The 18,212-nt window shown below is 35.6% G+C and overlaps 2 protein-coding genes across 2 annotated transcripts; both read left to right on the forward strand.

The window, feature by feature from the left end:
• Positions 1 to 575: 575 nt before the first annotated feature.
• On the forward strand, positions 576 to 3,519 carry LOC132621006 (protein trichome birefringence-like 4). Its single transcript, XM_060335190.1, is given in 6 exon segments — positions 576 to 981; positions 1,729 to 1,876; positions 1,962 to 2,154; positions 2,253 to 2,446; positions 2,547 to 2,705; positions 2,790 to 3,519. Coding segments are annotated over 6 exon segments (1,407 nt in total). The 5' UTR covers positions 576 to 647; the 3' UTR covers positions 3,169 to 3,519.
• A 1,433-nt stretch (positions 3,520 to 4,952) lies between these two features.
• LOC132626648 (AMSH-like ubiquitin thioesterase 3) lies at positions 4,953 to 17,085 on the forward strand. The gene is made up of 14 exons (XM_060341593.1): positions 4,953 to 5,279; positions 6,335 to 6,399; positions 6,489 to 6,564; positions 6,799 to 7,002; positions 7,408 to 7,502; positions 12,873 to 12,978; positions 13,062 to 13,108; positions 13,296 to 13,620; positions 13,810 to 13,899; positions 14,007 to 14,069; positions 14,590 to 14,664; positions 15,660 to 15,722; positions 16,106 to 16,158; positions 16,710 to 17,085. The coding sequence occupies exons 1-14, from the start codon at positions 5,187 to 5,189 to the stop codon at positions 16,882 to 16,884; spliced, it is 1,530 nt and encodes a 509-aa protein (XP_060197576.1). The 5' UTR covers positions 4,953 to 5,186; the 3' UTR covers positions 16,885 to 17,085.
• Positions 17,086 to 18,212: the final 1,127 nt, after the last annotated feature.

The following is an 18,212-nucleotide window of genomic DNA, read 5'->3' on the forward strand; positions in this document are numbered from 1 at the left end:
TAAAGAGGATAGCTAAAAACTCATCAATTATTTTACCTTAGGGTCTTCATTCTCTCTTTTCCTATTTTCCCTACTTCCTAAAAAAGCTAAGACTTCTTGCTTCCATTGGTCGGTAGACGGAAATGAACTAACTGACTAGTGACGACCAGAAATATTCGTATCACTTTGCCTGCACTTGTTTGTACATAAATGAATGTGTTGTACTACCACATGCTCCCTCCGTCTCAATTTATGTGACACTTTTCGACTTTCGAAAGTCAATTTGACTAAATTTTGAAGTTAAATTAGATTAGATTAACTCAATATTTTAACATCAAAATTTATGTATTTGAAAACTACATGAAAAATATTATAAATGACAACTTTTTTCATATCAATTTGGTACAAAAATACATCTTAAAATATTACTCAAAGTTTGTGTAGTTTAAAAAGAAAAAGTCATAAATGACCCACTTTATCTGTCTCTTATCATTTGGTTATTATCATATTTGTGCTTTCTCTAAATTTTTTAGAACAAAAAAATAAAATTTAAAATCACCCTGAGTAAGTGTGCGCGGGTGTTAGATGCAAATAAACTAAAACCGCCATTCCAACTTCATTCACAGCCTAGCAAGAAACCAAAAATCCACAGAAATTACATTCTACCAATGGCTTCTTCTTTGAAGGAACTCTGCATCTTCTCAAGAAATGTTACAAACTTCCTCTCAAAATCAAGAACCCAAGTTTCTGGTTTCTTCACTCTCTTCTTCTTCACCATAACCTTCCTCCTCTTCATCATTTTCTTGTCCACCTCCAACACCTCTCCTTCAATCATCACCACTAACATTCTTTCGTTTCATCTTCACTCGGCCTCGTTTACTTCTATTGATTCTTCCCATACTAGCAGTACAGTTTCAGCATCTACAAACTTTCCAAGAAAATCTTGGATTTATGTTCCCATTGAAGAGGAAACTTCTTCTTGTGATATGTTCGATGGTGAATGTGTTTACCCCGAATTCGGATAATCAATTAAATTTGTGAATGGGTATAGGATATGTGCTTGGATCTTGACGTGTATTTGGAAGAGAAAATATGTGTATGAGCGTTCTTCAATAAAATGGCTAATAATGACAATGATCTATGAATGTAAATGTTTATGAGCAATGTGGGACACTTGATAGAAGATACACGACAACAATGGACACATATGATCTTGACCGAATCAGATATTTAGAGAGAGAGATTATATATATATATATATATGAGTCTTTCTATTACAAATGTTCTTGGAAAAATAGAAGAGCCAACCCCCACAAAGGAGGAGGATATGCCCTATTTATAGTGTCATCTCCATGGGTCTCATACAATGGGAAACAATAAAATAATAATAACAAGGACAGCTCTGCACGGATTTGGTGGGATTAGACTGACGGCGCCGTTTGACACACGCATGGTAGGTGGTTGACTGTGGCAGGACGCTACTGGCGCGTGACCCGCATGCAACGGCCACACAGACCAACGGCTACTCGGACAAACGACCATGAATGCTCGGGTCATCGGGCTTGGATGCTCGGGTCACCGGGCTTGGCCACTACGACAACGTCGAAGGCAGACCTGTCGGTGCCCTTGCCCAGCACCGGCCCAAGCATTACCCCGGTCAAGGGCGAATAGTATCCCTCACAGTCTCATTCCTTCCTTTGGTTCCTCGTTCCACCGGTTCGCCTCATATCCGGTTTCTACCGTATACAGAATGGATAGAGGATAGTGATCTTAAACCGCTTTATAAACCGGGTTCTTGTCCTTTTATTGATGATTCTTTTAACTGTTTCAAGAATGGACTTCGTGATACTGATTATCTCAGGCTTAGATGGAAGCCACATGGTTGTGAGATCCCAAGGTTCAATTCTTTAATTTAAATCTCCTGTTTCTAAAGCTTTTTTTCTCACATTTTCTTATTGAATTTATCTCTTTTTTCTATATAGGTTTGATGGGTTGAAAATGTTGAAGATGTTGAGGGGGAAAAGACTGGTTTTTGTGGGGGATTATTTAAACAGGAACATGTGGGAATCTTTGGTTTGTGCCTTGAGAAATTCACTCAGTGATAAGAGCAGAGTGAATGAAGTTTCTGGCCGCCGTGAGTTCAGAAGTCAAGGATTTTATTCCTTCAAATTTAAGGTCATTTAGTCACTAGTAATTATTTCAATGAATTTCACTTCTTGAATGGTACTATATTCTGAAACATGGAAAGTGTCTTTTGTTGTGTTTATGTGTAGGATTTCAAATGCTCAATTGACTTCATAAAATCGCCATTCCTAGTTCAAGAATGGAAGTTCTCGGATAAAGCAGGAGCACGCCGCGAAACTCTAAGGCTGGATACAATCCATGGCTCTCTTACTAAGTACCATGATGCTGACATTATCATCTTCAACACTGGTCATTGGTGGACTCACCAGAAAACTCACAAACTGTAAGACCATATTCATCTTGTCCCTAGTTTATTAGTGTGGCTGACTTTGCTTTTTCCCAAGAAATGATTTTTATTAAGGTTATTTAATTTCTCTGTTTAGGAATAACTACTTTCAAGAAGGGAATCATGTGTATAACAGATTGGAAGTGGCAGATGCATATACTAAGGCATTGAAGACATGGGCACATTGGGTTGATACTACCATCAACAGCACCAGAACTAAGATATTTTTTAGCGGATACTCAGCTTCTCATTTCAAGTAAAACCTCTCTTAAATCTTCACAAAATTTTCAATATTTTAAAATTGTATATTCTAATGAGGTAATTAAATTCCGTCTTGCAGAGGTGGTCAATGGAACTCAGGAGGGAACTGTGATGGGGAGACAAAACCGACAAGAAACGAGACACAATTAGCTCCATATCCATGGATGATGAGGGTTCTTGAATCAGTAATATCAGAAATGAAAACACCAGTTGTTTATCTCAACATTACAAAGATGACAGACTATAGAAAAGAAGGGCACCCTTCAATTTTCAGAGAAGCAAAATCAAAGAGGAGGGCAGGGATGTTCCAAGACTGCAGCCATTGGTGTCTTCCTGGTGTACCAGATTCTTGGAATCAGCTACTTTATGCAACTTTGGTTGATTCACAGCAAAAGTTTTCCCAGCCCAAATAAGCCATCACTCTCTCTGGCCTTTTCCTAAGGTCTTGTAGTCTGTAAATATGATCAAATACACAGTTCTCTTTAGTCCACTTGCTTTAATGTTTGGTTACAAGTGATTGGGGGATTACAATATTGCATATTAGGAGGAAGAAGTATTCCTTTAGAAAGTTGGAGGAAAGTTGCTGAAGTTATAGTTCAGGAACAAAAGTGCGGAACTAAAGGTCTATTGCTTAGTGATCCTACTTTTGCTTGGAGCTACTTATAGCAAATAGCTTAACTAATATTTTAATCTTAGAACTGGAAGAAAGAACACTGCTCTAAGTTCAATATGCTGGATTAGGATACTTGAAAAATGCCCATGTTATTTTGACAGCACGTTGCAAAACTACTGCTCCATTAACCATTATATGTGAATGTGGTACTAAATTTGAAGACTCAATCAATTTTATGTTTGACTACGATTTTGTCAAACTTTTTGGTTAGTTCTTTACCTAGTATCTTGAAATATGTAATTTTTTCTTTTGAAAAATCTATGTTCAAATTCACATAAAAAATTAGGTACAATAATCATCATACTTTAAAATCCTTCAAATAAATCAAGACAAATGAAGCATTGAAGATTGAAAACTTTTAGTGAAAGAAATAATTACGTAGTAAAAAGTAGAAAGTTTATTTAACACACATATCCTAAATATCTTTGCAAGAAGTGCATAAAATTTGTACGAAAAGGAAAAAGAACAAAGAAATGGAAATTTGCATTTTCATATTGAAGGCTGGCGGGAAATTTTATTAAGAATAAAAAAAAAGCACCGTAAACTTTTTTGTTCTGAGTTGAGGCACGGGGGTCGTGATCGTCTGTTAGGGTGTATAAGAATAATACTGAATAGGGTGCTATTAATAATGTGTTGTGCTAGGATTAGTTATGTTGCATTATTTTTTATTGACTATTTATTTGTTTTATTACTAACATGCGTTGCATAATTTTTAAATAGTATTGAAGAGAGTGTATTAGAATAGGAATAGTACTGGTATTGTTAATGCCATGATTTATTATGTATAAGAACAATACTGAATAAAGTGTATAAGTAATATTGATATTAGTTGTACTGGACTTAAATTCGCAACCAAACATTGTATTAAAATTTAGTACCACCATTATTCTACCTAATACACCCTACCAAACAATTCCTATAGTTTAATGATTGCAATTTTTTTTTTTTTGAAAAAAAAAAAACAAATTGACTATTCAATATTGGAGACTCACATATGTACTATCATAAGTTTTACTTTACTTAAATTACTTGAATGCTTTCAATCCCACCAATTTTATTTTTCTCTTAATTTGAGAAGTTTAAGAAATGAATAAATTTTTAAAAAAACTTAGTGATCTTAAATATGCATATTATTTGTGTGACGATACGATTTTTAAAATTTATAATCATAAATATGTCATAATATTTGTGTGACTTGAAACTTATTTATTACGTGTAAAATGAAAAATTTAAATTACTTAATTTTAAATTTAAAAATAAATTATTCTTTTTGGCACTAAGTAAATAGAATATCAGAATGAAGTAAAAAACAAAAAAAAAGGTAGAGTAAAAAAACTGGAATGGACGGGGTGGGGGTTACAATTTAGTAGTTTCAACTATATGCACTTTAATGGGTGTGTCCATCCTCCTCAAATCCTTTTGTTTCCCTTTTGGCCAAAAACCAAAAAAGAGAACAAATCTTTATATATCATGGGATGGATCAAGCTGCAAGATAAGAAATGACAAAAAGTCAATAATACCCCTTAATATTGAAAACAGTTTAAATTTGGTCCTAACCCGTTTCATCCTAATTTATTTAATCGTAATTGTGGGGTTGGGTCTAAGCCATTTCCAATACCTCTTCGAAAAAAAAGAAGAAAAAGAAATCTTGTTTTGCAAGCACACCATGTCGACATAAATAGTAGTACTCCATATCAATCAATCAAATTGTTGCTCTTGTTTAGGCTCTTTCCTTGTACTAATCAATAATCCAAGGTATACTATTTTCCTGAAATCCGACATCGGCTGAAAGGGGAAGCGGCAATGAACGTGGACGCGATGACACGGAAAGTGGAGGTGGACAATCGGATTCCCCTTCGCAATTACTACAGGATCGCCAATAATCTCCTCCGTCAGGTACTTTTTTTTGTTTTACTAATATCCTCCTGCCCCTAAATTGATTAGCTCACCTCTATTTCATTCATTTTTCAATTCACCTTATTATTCATATGACTCTTTAAACTCCGACCCTTTATTTTATTTGGAAAATCAAGAGATAATTTACCATTTTAACCTTATTATCAATTACTATTGGGTTGGAAACTTCAAGAAATTGTTAGTGGCAGTATGTTTGATTGATTACAATTATTTTGATGATTTAGTATTAATTAGCGGTGATATAGTAAAATTGTCATTTTATTTATTGCTCCTAAAATGGTGTGCCAAGTCAATACATGGACAAGTAAAAATGGACGGAGGGAGTACAACTTTACCTTGATCCCAAACTAGTTGGGATACGTTGTATGATTCTTCTATACCAGTTCTGCTCTATTTGGGTCAGTTTTATGGCAAGAATTCAAAACCCCTTTATTTGTTTTTTAAACTCCATTTCCAACTTGATAGAGTTGAACTTTTTATTTTGATTTTTCAGTTGAAGTTTTAGCTTTTTATTGATATAAGCTGTTAAATGCGGAACCATTGCTAATACTACAAACGCGCCTCAATCCCAAACTATTACCTGCTTCTTGTACTTCGGTTATCGTGCTATTTTGTTGTAGTTACTGTTCATAATGCTTTGTCACGCTTTCTATCGTATTTTGGCATGGCTTCTTCATTCCCATTATTTCCTTATCCGAACTGCTTTGAACTGTTTTTCCTCGAGCTAAGGGTCTATCGGAAACATCCTTTCTACCTTCAAGGTAGGGGTAAGGTCTGCGTACACTCTACCCTCCCCGACTCACTTTGTGGGATTATACTGGGTATGTTGTTGTTTTGCCTATCGAATACAGAGCATGATATAGAACTGTCATTTTTATGATGATAAAACTGGAACTTTCGTGGCTGATGCCTCACTCACAAGTTAGTTGGGTTCAGCTATGTGAATCCTGATAGCTGTATCATTCCAAAACTTTATGTTGACAAATGGTTTTGTTTGGATCGAGTTTTGTGATTGCCTTATGGTTTATTTACAGGCCAATATTCACCGTGGAGAGAAGAATATCATAGATTTGTATATAATACTTCTGAGATATTCAAGGTGAATCAAGCAATTCTTGTTTTTGTGGCCATTTTCCTTAGTTGGACCTATATGTGTTTGCTAATAACTTACTGGTGTTATTTGTACAGTTTGGTTACTGAAACGATACCCTCCCATCGAGATTACCAGGCTTTGCATCCTAAAGAAAGAGCATTATCGAAAAAGGTCAGTGCTTCATCAGTTCATTTTCCCAATTGGTCCTTCACGAATGGAGCTACTTTGAACACTTTTTCTTTTACTAATCAACATTCTGGATTGCAAATTATTCTTCATGTGATCTGTACACGATATTTTTTTTAAAGTAACGTGTCCAGATATGATTAGTGATGTTGTGCTTTAAGTTGACTTCTGGACTTGAACATGCCAAGGTTTCAACTTTTGATTGTTTGATTGTCTCAGATGCTGTTAACAGTGCTAGATGAACTAGAGGGTTTAAAACCTGAATTCCAGTGTCAGTTTCATGGAATTGGTAAAGAAACTCAAGTAACAGCTCAGCCTTACCAACTCAATAATCAGGAGAACCATCGCTATAGACCGGTTGGCAATTCTTTAGGATGGCCTTCTACCAGCAATAAAGCATCTTCAGATTATGATAATCAATGGGTATGTAACATGCTGGTTTTCTGTTTTCTTTGAATTGTTGTGGTTTTAGTTGATTTGTTGCATTTCACGATTGATATTTGACTATTTGTTTTTTCTCCTGTCGCTTTATGCTGTTTTCATTTTTCCTTCTTTAGAGAATGGTAAATAACTTTGATTATATTAGTTTTCAAAAAATTACTTAAATTTCATACATGTGCACTTTGCTGTCTGATTTCATTAACTAGAGTTTAGGGCAAATTTTCTCTTACTTGAAGTCACAGTTTCCTATCCTTTTTCCATCTCATTAAAGTTTGGGCATCATTTTGTCGGTGTAACTTTCAAGGCCCTCTCTTCAGCCTTGTTTTTCTTTCTTACAATTTTTCTCTCTTCTTATGAAATACAAATTTGTATATGGTAAAATTGCAGGCCATAACTAATGCACCTTCATCTACATGGAAGCAGAATAAGGAATACTCTCGTACTTCATCCCCAAGTTCGATCGATATGCAGTTCCAGAAGCTGTGAGTATCTAAATTAAGAAAATTACTATTTTTTCTCAGGGGGTGGGGGTTGTTGTGTTGCAGAGCATTTTATACTTAAATAATTTGTTTGTCTTTGTTGGTTTTGCGTGAGAGGAAGTGTAGATATCAGAAATGTACTCAGGAACAGTAACTCTAGGATGTTTTGCAGTAAGTCTAGTAAGGAATGAAGTAACTTAAGAAAGAACAGTAGTAGTTTTACTGAACAAGCTGCTATACTGTTTAGCATCAGTTGCAAATGTTTTTCCTCATTCTTCTTGTTCAGTACACTTGTACATATGTAGAGACAATGGAAACTCTTTGACTTCCCGAAGACTCATTTTTCTAGAGGCTTATAGAACAACCAATAATGTATCGGTTTTAGAGGCTTTTAGAACATAATAATTTGACTAACTACTTTTGAGACAACCAAGATTGCTTTTAATTAATACAAAGACAAAACTCCCAAAAGCTCACGAAATTTCTGAAATCTTCCTTGGCCAACGCTTTAGTGAAAATCCCAGCAACTTGATTTTTGGACGTGCAATACTCGAGCTTAATCTCTTGTTCTTCAATCTTCAAATGATGCTTCACTGAAATGAGTCTTGTTCGGCGGCTATAAATTGGGTTTTGCTGATTTGTTGTCACGGAACATCCTTGTTGCTTTGTCTTAGCTTTTCTCCAACTTCCTTCAAAATTTTTCTAAGCCAAATAGCTTGAGAAGTTGTGCAGCTATTCTTGCTTCTTTGATTGCCCAGAAAATGCTCCCGAACAAAGTAAAAACATAACCTGTTGTGCTCTTTTCATATCACAATAGCTAACTAACTTTAATTTTTGTCCTCTCGGACCTCTCCAATGCTTGATACCGTAAGCCAAGTTTTTTATATGTTGTTCCAAGGTGAATATAGATGGGATCTTGTATAGATCTTGACAATAAACTTGTAGCAAACATAATATCCGGCCTAAAGGCCGTAAGACACATCAAACTTGCAATAATACTTCTGTACAAAGTGCTGTCCACTTTTCTTTCTCCATCTTCCTTCATCTACTCCGGATTTGAGGCAAATGGTGTTGCCATTGTTTTGCAACCAAACGTGTTGAACTTTTTAAGTATTGTTTCAACATAGTATTGCTGCAACCAAGTACTCCATCAACATTTTGATAGATCTCAAGACCAAGAAAATGATGCGACAATCCCAAATCAGTCATCTCATATCTCTTCATCGAGTCTTGCTTAACTCAGTAACTATATTCTTGTTGTTACTAGTAAAAATCAAGTCATCAACATAAATAGCAATAATAAGAACAGCGTTACCTCGTTTCTTCCAGTTAAAAAAAAAAAAAAAGTTACCTCGTTTCTGAACTAAAGAGTTAGCTCACTCTTGCTCTCGACAAATGTATGATTAGGACTGGACCTACATCGTGTGTAGTGGGTGCTCAATACTCTTGACTAGTATGCTATTTATATCCATAGGCTATTGGAAAGAAAGTGCTAAAAAAGGAGTGAGCACCCAGCATCACTTAAGTCAAATTGCTGCAACGGTCTTGGAAGCCATTTGAATGGGTGCTCGACCCTTGCGCCGGGGGATCGAGACTTCTTCAAAATATTTTCATTTGTAGCATTTTATGCTTTTTGTTTCACCTTTCATTTCTTTATGAGCTTTCCTTTTAACTCTCTTCCCCAATTCTAGGCACCTCGTCCCAAAACGGAATTCTATTATCTTTTTTTCCTTTGTAGTTTTTTATTTTTTACATTCTTTCCCAATCAACCTCAGCTTCCCAAAACATACAAGCACCCTCTTCTCCTACAACGCAACTGAATCCCTCCTCTTTTAGGTCTCTTCTCGAGCACCTAGGATCTTAAAATCCTTGATCTGCCACTGTCTATGATGCACAATGTAGTTGTCATTTTAACTATACCATTGCATGGTGCTTGCTTCAACCCGTAGAATGCATTTTTGAGCTTGTACACTGAGTACACTTTCTCTTATAGCCTGTTTGGATAAGCTTATAACTTATGGCTTGTAAGCATAAGCCATAACTTAGGAATCCTAACTTATGGCTTATTTTTGTTATTTTGGCTTAAAAGCACTTTCTTTTTTCCCTTATTCAAACACTACAAAAGTGTTTGAAAGATATTTTGGCTTAAAAGTAGCTAAAATAAGCCAATCCAAACAGGCTCTTATTCTCTCTTTCAACAAAACCATCATGGTTGCTTTCTTTTTCAAGTTCACCATTCAAAGATGTTGATTTTACATCAAGTTGGTACAGTAACCAATGCAATAAGAGTTCGAATTGTGTCCTTGCAAGACACGGGTGCAGAAGTCTCATGATAATCAACTCTTGCTGTTGTGATTCTTGTGAATATTGCAACCATTCTTGCCTTGGGCTTCAGTATGGAACCATCCATATTATACTTGGTTTTGTAAATCCACTTTACTCCAACGACTTCTCTATTTTCTGGTTTGCTTACCAACGTACAAGTCTGATTTTTTTTTTTTTTTCAATCATTTGAGATTCTTCTACCATTTCTTTCTTCCGGCATCTTTTTTAATTGCTTCTTCAAAGCTTGCTGTGCTGGTTCAACTAATACTTGGGCTTCAGTTGCTAGAACTTGAACCATCACTTAAAGATGATGGTTGATTACATCTTAGAGCTTCTTCACCATCAACTTCTTTATCAGATTCTTCAGCCACTATGTCTTGTCTCTCAACCTTGCTTTGCTCCCAATTCCAGCTTGCTTCTTCGTCGAATAACGCATATCTATTAATAGGCTCATTTGTCACTTGTTTCAACAAGCATATGCCTCCTCTTTTGGAATTGAGCACAACAAATGCAACCGAAAATCTTCAAGTGCTTCACCGAAGACTTCTTTTTACTCCAAGCTTCCAAAGGAGTTCTATTTTGCACCACTATTGTTGGACACCTATATATCAAGTACACCTTTGTATACACTGCTTCAGAACAAAGAGTATTTGGTATTCCCTTCACCTTTAGCGTCGTTTTTTCCATTTCAACAACAGTTCGTTCTTCGTTTTCGGATACACCATTTTGTTGTGGAGTGTACCAATAGTTACTTGCCTTTCTATCCTTCATCTTCACAAAATTATCAAACTCTCTTGAGGTATATTCTTTACCTCTATCACTCCTCAACACCTTTATATAGCGGCCACTTTGTTTTTCGACATAAATTTTAAACTTTTTCCAAACTCCATATATCGCAGATTTTTGTTTCATGAAATAAACCCAAGTCATTCTGATATAATCATCAATGAACAAAATAAAGTACCTGTTACCGCCAAGAGATGTTGTCCTCATTGGTCCACAAACATCTTTATGAGCTAACTCCAATGCTCATTTTGGTCTCCATGCACCACTTTTCAGAAAAGAGTGTTGATGATGCTTTCCAATTGCATACCCTTCTCCAACACTACTCCATCTTCAATTCTTGGCAGCTTCATCCATTGAAAAGTGTTCTAGCCTCTTCTGCCCTGGACGGGACTCGTTGATAACTTGTGCATTCAAGGGTACATCTCCCCCATAATTGAAGATCAGTTGAAAACTTCTTCCTTTTTCAATCCTCATCTTTGCCATGAGTTTCTTTTCTTCTTTTGTATCATAGAATGTGCAGTAATTTCGTTAAAATATATTGCATATTCATTCTCCACAAGTTTCCTGAAACTAAGTTGAAAAAAATAAAATAAATCAGGAGCCAAATGATACTGTCACTATAATTGATGTTTTAGATACAATATAGAGAGAGGACAGTAAAAGTTAAGACTTTCTTGTCAATACGATTTCAGTACTACCTAAGTACTGTTTGCTACATATGAAATATAGAAAAAAAAAATAGCCATACCTTTGTGTTTCCTTGACTGTCTTCTTGTAGAGCTTTTCATGTGTGGTTTGTGGTTGTAGCTCTCTGATTCTTGGAAACTAGGACTCTTTCATTGCTTGCTGAATGTATTCTAGGGCTTTTGCATCTTTCTTCTTAGTCTCCTTCATTTCTGCTGCGGAAGGAGCTGGTGTATTTTCTGGTTCTTCATACCCATCTTCAGCAAGTTCACATCAGTCTAGTGATAGAAATACTGTTTTGGCCTTTAAGTACCAAAAATCACAATTTTCTCCATTGAAAATAGGAACGGACAGTTGAACAACGCCTTGTTCACTGGTGCCAGCATTATTTAACCTTTCTCTTCTTCAAGATGTTTTACTCCACATCCAGATTTTGTAATTAACAAGCTATGATACCATTTTCTTGATTTTGCGTGAGAGGAAGTGTAGAAATTAGAAAAGGACTGAGAAATAGTAACTCTAGTAGGGGATTTGCCTTCTGGGTCGAGCTCGTCGCACAGGGCTTGCCTAGTGCAGGTTATCTCTTATGTGTGGTTTGCTGGCTATTGTACAGGAGCGGGGTTTACTCTGTGCACACCCAAAGGGTAGCGGCTGTGGGTTCCCTTGTCATCAAAAAAAAAAAAAAAAAGGGGTGGGGGTAACTTTAGGATGTTTTGTAGTAAGTCTGGAATAAAACGTAGTAACTTAAGAAAGCACAATAGTAGTTTTACTGCACGAGCTATTATATTGTTACGGCAACAATTGTAATTGTTTTTCCTCATTCTTCTTGTTCAATACTCTTCACATATATAGATACAAGGAAGCTTTTTGGCTTCCCCAAGACTCAATTTTAGAAGCCTTTAGTATAGTCTAGATACATAATAAAATACTCATAAAATACTCACTGCTTCTGAGACAACCAATTTTACTTTTAATTAATACAAAGACAACATTAGTTTTACCAGTCTTTATGATCCTATTTCATTGGTTTTTGAGCAGAGACACTGCTGATGAAGAAGTTAAAACTGGTTTCTTCTCCTAAAGGGTTGATATCACCAAATTTTGGTTGATTATAGTCAATTAGGCAGTTTATGCTGTGAAGCTCTGTGGTGGGTTTCACTGTGTTTATGATATTCTGGAGTAACTGGTTATAAGCTTTGCTGGACATTTTGCAGTTACAGAGCTTGCTATGAAATTCATATGCTTTAAGTTTTCCTGAATAAGTCTTATCCAGGTTAAGAGAATTGCTTACCACATGCAACACTGTTGTCGCCAGGAAGAACTAGTGAAATTATCATTTTTAAGCAATTCAGCTAGTCCCCATATTTTCAGCAATTTAACTCTACCAATACAACTTTTTAACTTGCATCTTAACTTTTGTGCAAGTGAAGCATGGTCGTTTAATTTGTAATGATGGAAGTTTATTTTTCTTTCGAAGTTCTGCAATTCTTCTGAATGTATATTGTGTGATTGTTTGTATGGTAACAGGAAATTACCTGATGTAATTTAAATGGTCGTTATATAAATTTATTGTTGCAGATCTTTCAATTTTACCGTTCCAAAGCAAGAAACATTATCAAGGCACTCGTTTTTAGGCCCAAATGGACTTCGTGGACAGTGGTCAGGACCTAGTTCTGAGATAAAGGTAGTTTTGTGCAGTTAAGAGGTAGTTTAAGATCTTATGATGGAATTCAGCCTAAACTAAATGATTTAATTTGTTTTCTACAGGTTAATTACCCTGCAAATGATTATCTAGCTTCAAATGAGATTTTGAGGTTAGGCCCTGCCAAGTTTGCTAATTGCTATTTCAGCCTGCTAAGAGCTCTGAAGTATTATAAGACAGACAATTGAATTAGTATATCGTAGTAGCCCAAAACTTTCAATACTTATGTTTCTCTATTTTCTTATTTCTTCAAATTACTTTGGTACAACATTTTGAGTGTCGTGCCTCTATTTGTATAGCCTCAATCAGGCTGAAGATCGGCCTTTGGTGTCTAACAACACTAGCTTGAAGGTGGAAAAGTCTACTATGGATTCGGTTCTTTCTTTGGATGATGGGCGATGGTTACACCCTACTGAGGATTCTAATTTTCAATTTCTTGATGATGTGCCGAGTGATAGTATTCCAAGTAACTTAAGGCAACCTTCACCCCCTCCAGTTTTGGCACAACTACAACAAGAGTTTCGTCCTATATCTCCATCCAAAGTTGCAGATCCAAGACCTGGGCCAGCTAATTCCATTCAAGATGGACCATCCAGTTCAAATTCTTATCAACATTTGCATGTTGTGAGTTCTTATTTTATTTTATTTTATTATTTTGGCTTCTGTATCTCTTTGATCCATAGAAGTCTTGGAGTAACTGTCATATTTGTAAGAAATTTTGCTTCAAAGTCTTTGTAGCTGTTGTTTAGATCAGCTTTGCCTGATATAAAGTTGCACTAGTGTGACCTTTGTTCTTTTTCTCTTATACTGCAGCCAGTGAGACTGATGGAAGATTTCTTGAGATTAGCTCGAGAAAATACAGCAAAGAATTTAGAAACTTGTGGAGTTCTTGCTGGTTCACTGGTATGACGAAACACAGTATATCTAAATGCTAAATAGAAAATTTATGAACTCTATTTACCTATTATTCTATGTATTGTAATTTGTGTCTTGTATTTCTTAACTTGCAGAAAAACCGTGTTTTTCACATCACTACTCTTATAGTCCCAAAGCAGGAGTCAACTTCAGATTCAGTAAGACAAATTTTATGTTTCATCTGTGCGTTACATTAGATTTGTGCTTCAGCTTGACCTCTAGTTTTCAGAAAGCAACATTGGATCAATTAGGATGGAAAAAGTCCAAATCCTGCATATGCTTGTCTTTGGATTTTGAAGGGAAAACTGCTGAACCAAGTTTGTAAATTTTTAGAGCTCTGACTCTTTATGAGGACCTTTCAAGTCTCCATTTTTTAATTTAAATAACCTGAAATGGGTGGAATTACTGGAAATAGTGCTCATTATGTTTTCAATTCCCTGTTTTCAGACTCAAAGTTAGAGTGGAGCATAAGAAATAATAAGTTAGTTGGTAGTTTATTTCAGATGCTGTTTCCTAGTACTCTATTTTAATAGTGTCCTGATTTTGAAATGAGGTTATGCGCATGATAAAACTACAGGGAAGGATAGGTCATACTAGTTAAAGCATAAATTAGTCAGATATGCTTCAATGATAAAAATTTGGTTTTACGTGTTTCTAAACTCAACTTTTGATTGTCAGTGCCAGACATTAAATGAAGAAGAGATTTTTGACATCCAAGACAAGCAGTCTCTCTTTCCTCTTGGTTGGATACATGTAAGTGTTGCAAGCAGATATGTTTGACTTCTTAAGATTCTATACTTGGTCGTCAGTGTCTTCTACTCTGGAGTATGAAGATTTGAATAGTGAATTGACTTTATTGTCTCCATGGAATTAAGATAAGTAGATAAAAACTTTCAGCTTATATGGAATTGTTTGAGTTGTTTAACTGACATCTTTATAAGTTTATATAAAGTATATACTCTCTCGAATCTTGTAAAAGTTCCTGCAGTACTGCTTGACAGCTATCTGTTAGTGTCATTATTTTAGTTTCAATCATCGGTTGAAGTCATGGAGCTTACCAAACACTTGGTACCCTGATTGTAATACGTTTTCTATCTCAAGTTACTTCTTTTGCAATCATGGAAGGGGACTCTCTTATGGTTTATGCTGACATGTTTGATGGTTCTGTTTCACTCATTAAGGTCACAATATTCTTTGGTACATTAGTGACTGCTTTTTCTGAAAGATCGTAGGGTATGTAGGGATCTATTTGTGGAAAGGTTCAATGTGTTGTTTTTGCTCAACACTGTTTTATATCTGCAATTATCTTTCCTCTTAAGCTTTCCTCTTTCTGCTGCATGTAAGAATAGCAACATGGGATTCCTTCTTAGTCTGTCTTTTCCCGTTTTAGCGACTGTTTATTCTTCTTTGTGTTTTGGCTTGGAGGGTCATCTTATGTAGATCACCTGTAAAATCCAGCTTCCATAGAACAACCTTTCATATTGTATCTTAGCTTATTTTATTTGATATGCTCCTACTTTTGAATTAGGGTAAAATGTTCCAAAGAAGTTGATTGTTCTGAAAGTCATTAGATTCTTTGTTGTCATAAATGGCCTAAAATCTACTATGTTGAAATAAAAGATGAAACAATTGCGGGAGAAGTCTCTAGCGTGGTGTAAATGAACTAGATTTAGTTGCTCTCACATCTTGACAGGTTTTTATCAACCATGAGTATGACTTGTTGGCTTCCTATTTGTGGTAATTTGCAGACACATCCGTCACAAACATGTTTTATGTCATCAGTTGATCTGCACACTCATTATTCTTATCAGGTAATAAGCAATGCTTTGTGTTACTTTACCTTAGATATGACTGAGCAAGGTTTCAGATATTCAATACTTTGGAATATAAAGTGTGTATATTTCTCCGAAGTTGAAGCCTTGCCATCCGAGTGTAATTGTGAATGGCCATGTAACTTTACAATCTGACAGTAGGCAGGTTTTGGTAGTTCTGTGTATTGAATATCTTTTACTTGTGGCTAAGGATTTGCCATAGATTTTAAATCTTTGAAGAGTATCGTCAGAAAAATGCGGATTATATTACCTAATAAAAAATGCTCATCCCATGGGATGAGAATGGATTTGTAGCTTTTCATTTTTTATTAGAGGGTGCATTTTTGTTTCCCTTGACACACTTTGTTTTTGCTCATTTCTAGATTATGTTGCCAGAAGCAATTGCAATTGTGATGGCTCCTACAGACACAGCCAGGTAAGCCATTATCTATTATTCTCTGGTATTGTTTTTTTTTTTTTTTCCACTCATTCTCTGGTATTGCTCAAGTAGCCTGTACCCCACAAAAAAAAAAAAAAAAAGGGGATTCTTAGTGCGGTTCTTTGCTAAGTAATATTGTTCTGATTCCCCTTTATCTAAAAAAAATATATATACATATATATCAAAAAAAGTAATATTGTTCTGGTTCCCAGCTCCATAGTTAACACACTTGTGAATTGTATTTTAACTATGGAAGTCTTGGATGGACTAAGCACTCTTTTAAAGAAGTCGATTATTGAATGATTTTAATTGAGTCAAAGTCCTGGTATCCTACTGCGGCCGTGCTTGGACTTGAACTTGCCTTTGGGCTGTTTAGGCTCATGTGATGCTAGCGAGGAATGCACTTACCAAAGAAGTTTTAACGCTCTGGAGTCCTAAAACCTATAAAATAGTACAGAAATCCAAAGTACATCATTATCTGAGATCTGAAGAAAGTCGATTAACGGAAGTGACTCCAAAATACTGATTGCAGTTTCTTTATGTGACAGCCCTCATGGCATCTTCCACTTGTCTGATCCTGCTGGTGTGTCTGTTATTCGGAATTGTCAACAACGTGGTTTTCATCCACACGAGGAGCCCGAGGATGGAAGTCCAATATATGAACACTGTTCTCATGTCTATATGAATGCAAACATGAAGTTTGATATTGTAGACCTTCGCTAACCTCACAATTTTATGAACCTTGGAAGGCAGCACATATTGGAGTTACAATGATGGTTGTATAGAGTATTGTCTGAATTTTTAAAGTAGTCTACACCTTCTTGTACATTCATTCACAGGATCTGAGAACACTGTTTACTTGAAGTGAGCGATTGTATTTGTTAATTTATATTGTACATCAAACGAAGACTTTTGGTTTCGTCATTCACATTGTTTCCTAAACTATATATTTATTCGTGATCTATTGCAGCTGTAGTCTGCAGTGTTTAAATTTTGGTTAAAAGTTTGAAACTCTTCTATTCTTGAACTTACCTCGTTTTACCTTTTATAATTTAGTGCCAGTTTGACATTATGTGAAGGCATAAGTTTTTAAAATAGTCAAATGTAATTACGTATGCCATTTAATGCAGTATTCCTCTTTTTTTTTTTTTTGCTAAAATAGAACTAGGAAAACAAAAAGGTTTTACTGACATCTGCGGCACTAACTATGTGCTATTAGGGGTTGTACTATGTGCTATTAGGGGTTGTTTTGTTCGGGAACAAGTTATTCGGGATTCGTATTGTATAAATTAGTAACTCGGGAGTTAATAATTGTTACGAAATGAACACAGTCATGTGCCTTTGTAATATACGTAGATAACTTAATCTTAGGGATTGACAGCAGATATTCAATCTTAGGGATTTAGAGCAGATCTATAAGATTTTTCTTTTAATTCTTTCCATACTTAGAGTTCTATGTACATGTATATAATCTGGCTATTTCATGGAATAAATCATCAATAATTCTTTCATACATTTGTCTTTTACATGGTATCAGAGCCAATGTCTGAGTTGGTATTGTGGCTTTGCCGAGAGTCACTGCGACATCGCTGACAGCTACTGTGCTTCCTCGGAAGTGGTTGAGAGTTCTATCTTTCTGTTTCGATTTTGAATCTAAATATCTCGGAAGTGGTTGAGAGTTCTATCTTTCTGTTTCGATTTTGAATCTAAATATCATTTATGTGATTGAGAATTGAGTGTTGAAGTGTGTTGAATCCATTTCGTTGCACTTGGGTCCGAATTGAAATTTGAAATCTGAAGCTCAACTGTCCGCCATTTTTTAGCGAAGCCGGTGCTTCAAAATTCTGGGAATTCGAGTGGGTGCTATGGATTTTTGTTGGAGATCTGGTTGTGTACTCAAATGTGAAGTTTGAGTCATTTTGGAGTTGATTACATAAGATTGTTTCATCGAAACTTTTGAACGGATTATCGAAGAAGACAATCTGGACGTCCTTTGATTTTGAGGTTGCTTTTCAGAAAATCTATTGGCTTCTCCGACATTGCTATGTCTT

The sequence above is a fragment of the Lycium barbarum genome, chromosome 2, assembly GCF_019175385.1.
Source record: "Lycium barbarum isolate Lr01 chromosome 2, ASM1917538v2, whole genome shotgun sequence".
In the NCBI taxonomy this organism is placed as follows: domain Eukaryota; kingdom Viridiplantae; phylum Streptophyta; class Magnoliopsida; order Solanales; family Solanaceae; genus Lycium; species Lycium barbarum.